Below are 4840 nucleotides of genomic sequence, written 5' to 3'. Positions count from 1 at the left end.
TGTAGTAGCAGAAGGAGATACAAGTTTCACTTCTCATGGCAGGAGCTGTGCAAACACTGCCATTTCCTCTCTGTGACTGTCATCCAGCGAGGCCAGTGTGGCTCCCAGCACACCTGGGTGGCTCAGTCGGCTGAGTATCTAACTTCAGCTCAGGTCATAATCCTATGATTCTCAAGTTCAAGCCCCATATAGGACTTTCTGCTGTCAGGACAGAGTCCATTTCTGATCCTCTGTTTCCCTGTCTGTCTGCCGCTCCTTCCTACTCAAAAATAAATAGATATTTTTAAAAAAAGAAACAAAGAAACATTCGCAATATTTGCCATAGCATTTTTAATTTACTTGGTGGCTATGTTATCATATCATTTGATGTTAAAAATGTCAAGAAAACAGTATAATATTAAAAATGTAATTACTCCATTTCTTTAAGTTAGTGATCAAACTATAGAATGACTTTTAATAATTAATTTACAACTTTTGCACTTAAATAAGTTATATTTATATGAACGCAAATATAATTATGTCAAAGTTTAACCAAAAGAGTTCAGCCTTTATATTTAGGAGATCTTAATTCTAATGTGGTTGTATGACTTTAGCCATACATATTAACTGTCTTGAAACTCAATTTTCCACTCTGTGTGAAATAGATAATAAAAGTTTCTCTGGCCACGAAATACTGTGATTAAGATGTTATATGTGTGAGAACTCTATACAAGGTCTATTTTAAAAAGAATTAACATTAGGTCTGTATATATTTTCTAATATATAACAAAATTAAAATACAATGAAATGTTTGTTCAAGAATACTTGCCTTAGAGCTTAGTATTATATTTTATATTAGACATAAAGTGTAGACACACTGAGGTAAGTTTAGAGAATAGATATTTATGTATGAAATTGAGATATTCATTGAATAAGATGAAATGAAAGGAACATGATTGATAAAGAATTGTGGCATGTCGATAGGTAGTCAACCTTTCAGTCATTGCCTGATTAGAAAGCAGAATCTTCTAAATATGATTTCAAAAATTTCAGCAACACATAATACTACTGTAATTACAGTAAATGTATACATTGCAATGAGAAAGATGGTCTTCTCAAAGTGTTCTGGCACCATGCATTTTATAATAGTAAATTTTTCTCCAAAAGATCCAGCATCACACAAGTAGAGAGGTTTAACTAGGAAACCAAAGAGGTGAATCTGAAGCCAAAATGCTATCACCTCTAGACTAATTCTCAACAAAACAGAGAGGATATAAATCACAGTGTAGATAGGCTTCTGAAGAATGCATTCTTGATTGATGCTTTTACACGCAGCATAAAGATGGAAAATAGCTCCAGGAACCAGGACAATCACTAATTGTAACGCCCAGAACACCTAAAGTGTGTCAGAAACATCATAGTCAAATCAATCCATGTGTTACCAAAAACACACTAAAGAGACTGTCTCTCAACAGAAGCAAACTTAATTATGTTTCATAAGTCTTACAAGCAATAAAAATAGTATAAGGAAGATAGTAATGTTGCATATGTTTAATTACTGAGATCTTTAACATTTTAAAGGAAAAATTACTAAAAAAATTGTTATATTTTGCTGTCGTATCTACCAATGATTAATTATAATGAACTACTTTATTTTAGTACTACCCAATTTCCATTTTCTAATTACAGGCATCGAGTATAATTCTAACATCAATAGATAACAGAATTCTGGAGATGGGAGGAACACTTGACCAACTCAAATTAATGTACCTGAAATATACAGCGAGTTAGAGAAAAAGTAATAATTCTACAAACAATGCTTGTTAGGATATTCTTCATCTTATTATGACATAATTTTACATTTAAAAAGAAACCAATTTTTATCTGGTGTAGAGGAAAGTGTATGTACACACAGAAAAACTTACTTGTGGAGTGATTGGCCTGAACTGATTGTAACAGAAGAGGTTTATTTCTCTTTTGTCTGGGTCGCAACTGAAGTGCAAAGCCTCATTCCCATAGACCGCAAAGCCTAACACTCCAAGGAAGAACATTCTTATTGATCCAAAGAATAGGGTGTGGAATTGGCCGATCACGGTTGGAGGCTTCACCTGTTAATGATTTTAGGAGAAAAAAATATTTTGAAAACAAACATTAAAGAAGTACATTTTAAAGGATGCTTTCATGATCACATTTTATAATATTTAAGGTTCATGAATTTTTGAAGCAAGGTATAACTTTAGACATCATTAATCCCAATGTGTATTCTGCATTAAAAGATTGCCCAGCACTTTTCACTCTGAAAATATGAAATGCAACAATCAAGGACATGTTGCTAATCAAATGTATAAGTTTGGAAATATTTAAAAAACTCTGAATTTAATGAGTATCCTCGCCTCTCTAATCCTTCTGCAATAAAGTCAAGAGAATGTTAGAATATCTGGGACCTCTTTTAGAATATTAGATAACAAATCTAACATTAAACTCATTGGTATGCACACTATCTTAACAACCAAATGATGTTTATTTAATTGTCATTACAGCTTATTTTCTACTTCTTAATTATCGAATTGAAAGAGAGTGCGCTACTTTAAAACACTAATAGCTAAAAGCATTTCCCAAATATAGTTTTAAATTCAGCATATTTTGAAGTATATAGCTAATATGTATATTATTCTCCACACATGTAGAGGTTCTTATTGATCAACACTTACGCAAATCAGGTTAAAGTACAAGACAAGACTAAAACAATTGTTTTTTGTTTGTTTGTTTGCATAATACTTACACATCCTTCATAGAAGTTTTTGATGTAATTTAGAGACATGTCTCAGGAGTTGTTATCCTGGCATCCCTGTGGGTTAATTCTTGACCCACATTGACACTTTGCTCCTGCCAGAGCCAAACTCATATTCTCTCATGACTCTTACAGCAGAAAACACTTATCACTGCAAATTTCTCTCCCCTCCTCCTGTTCTGTCTTTTTTTTTTTTTTTTCATAGATCTCTGGGGCCCCAGTCAACTTTCCTATCTCTGTCCCAAAACAAAACAAAAACAAAGAAAAGCTGAGGGCATGTGTTCAACCTAATAATCCCTTGACTTACACTGTCAGCACAGCCAGCCAGCCAGATGGGAGTGCCAGCAAAGCAGGAGCCCAGACTGACAAAGGCTCTCAACACTCAGTGCCTCTCAGTTACCTGAGAACTGCCTACATGTAAGTCAGTGGACTCTTAAGCTTAGAGTTTTTCCCAAAATGTCAAGTGATTCCCCCCCCCCCCCCCCCATTTAGGTGTATCTGAAAAGATAAGCACATGGAAAATATTCCTGTTTCTTTCTTTCTTGTTTACCTTTATGGAATAGAACTAATTCCTGGGACTTTTAAGAAATTGTAACACAGATTATGATAGATATTACAGCATCGAATATTACTGATGTTGCTTTGTTTCTCTTTTTGTCAAATGCTTAACCACGACATAAAAAATCTGTAGTTAGATCTCTATTCTAAGTAAAAAGATAGTTTCCTGCCAACCAAGATAAAACCATGATCTCGCACAATTATGTGATCAATAATGCCTTCCTTTTTTTGTCCTTCAATAGACACGTCATCTGCTAGACATTATTATGGGTGCTGAGATCAGCAGAGGCCAAAACAGACAAGGGGATGCCTTCCAACTGATATATCTGTATAATATCTTCCACCCACTGATACTTCCATACAGCCAATGGTGAATCATATTTCTCATATTTGGTTTGTTTGTGATCTGCAAGAGTGTAAGTCTAGACAGTTGCATTGCTCTCCTCAGCAAGTGGAGAAGAAACCATATAACATGTACAACTGTAGCCAATGTGCAAGGGCAGTGGCTTTGTTGAATCAGTGTTGTAGCGGATAGAGAAAAATAAACACGGACAATGTAATGATCCCTCAGAGCTGTTGCATGAGAGAAATTGGCATATATTCTCATCTTGTTCAGAAAAAGAATTCTAGGTTTGCTATGTATCAATTCCTATGAAGAGACAGCCCAAAGCCAAAACAATCTTTTGCATGGGAGGAATCTTTCTTTGACGTCTACTATGTAGAGTAATGAATGTGATCATTTAGAGCAACATATACTAGGGTCAGACACGTGAAAACCATCAAAGGCTTCCTGTGTTTTATATAGATGAACACAATTGACTTGGACCTTAATTGCATGTAATTGCATGTGTAGATGGGAGAAATGCAGTAGCATTTTCATTGTTGGGATCTATGTGAGGCCAAATAAATAATACCACTTTTTCCAGACACTCAGATCAATGGGAGAGAATAGGGAGCCCAGAAATAGACCCACAAATGTATGGCCAACCAATCTTTGACAAAGCAGGAAAGAATATTCAATGGAATAAAAACAGCCTCTTCAGCAAATGGTGCTGCGAAAACTGGACAGCAATATGCAGAAAAATAAAATAAGCTTGAAATGGATGAAAGATCTAAATGTAAGACAGGAAGCCATCAAAATCCTGAGAAGAAAGCAGGCAAGACCTCTTTGACCTTGGCCGGAGCAACTTCTTACTCAACACATCTCCAGAGGCAAGGGAAACAAAGACAAAAATGAACTATTGGGATCTCATGAAAATAAAAAGTTTCTGCACAGTGAAGGAAACAATCATCAAAACTAAAAGGCAACCGATGGAATGGGAGAAGATATTTGCAAATGACATATCAGATAAAGGATTAGTATCCAAAATCTATAGAGAACTTATCAAAGTCAACACCCAGAAAATAATCCAGTGAAGAAATGGACTAAAGACATGAACAGACACTTCTCCAAAGAAGGCATCCAGATGGCCAACAGACACACGAAACAATGCTCAATGTCACTCATCACCA

General features: G+C 35.1%; 1 protein-coding gene across 1 annotated transcript; it reads right to left on the bottom strand.

The window, feature by feature from the left end:
* Positions 1-979: 979 nt before the first annotated feature.
* On the bottom strand, positions 980-2800 carry GJE1 (gap junction protein epsilon 1). The gene is made up of 3 exons (XM_039221760.1): positions 2762-2800; positions 1905-2087; positions 980-1375 (listed from the first exon to the last, which is right to left on the bottom strand). Exons 1-3 carry the CDS (start codon positions 2798-2800, stop codon positions 980-982), a joined length of 618 nt encoding a protein of 205 aa, XP_039077691.1.
* Positions 2801-4840: the final 2040 nt, after the last annotated feature.

The sequence above is a fragment of the Hyaena hyaena genome, unplaced genomic scaffold, assembly GCF_003009895.1.
Source record: "Hyaena hyaena isolate Hyena2069 unplaced genomic scaffold, ASM300989v1 scaffold_1008, whole genome shotgun sequence".
Lineage (NCBI taxonomy): Eukaryota > Metazoa > Chordata > Mammalia > Carnivora > Hyaenidae > Hyaena > Hyaena hyaena.
Note: the sequence above shows the minus strand (reverse complement) of the source record. Positions and strands in the feature narration are given on the sequence as shown.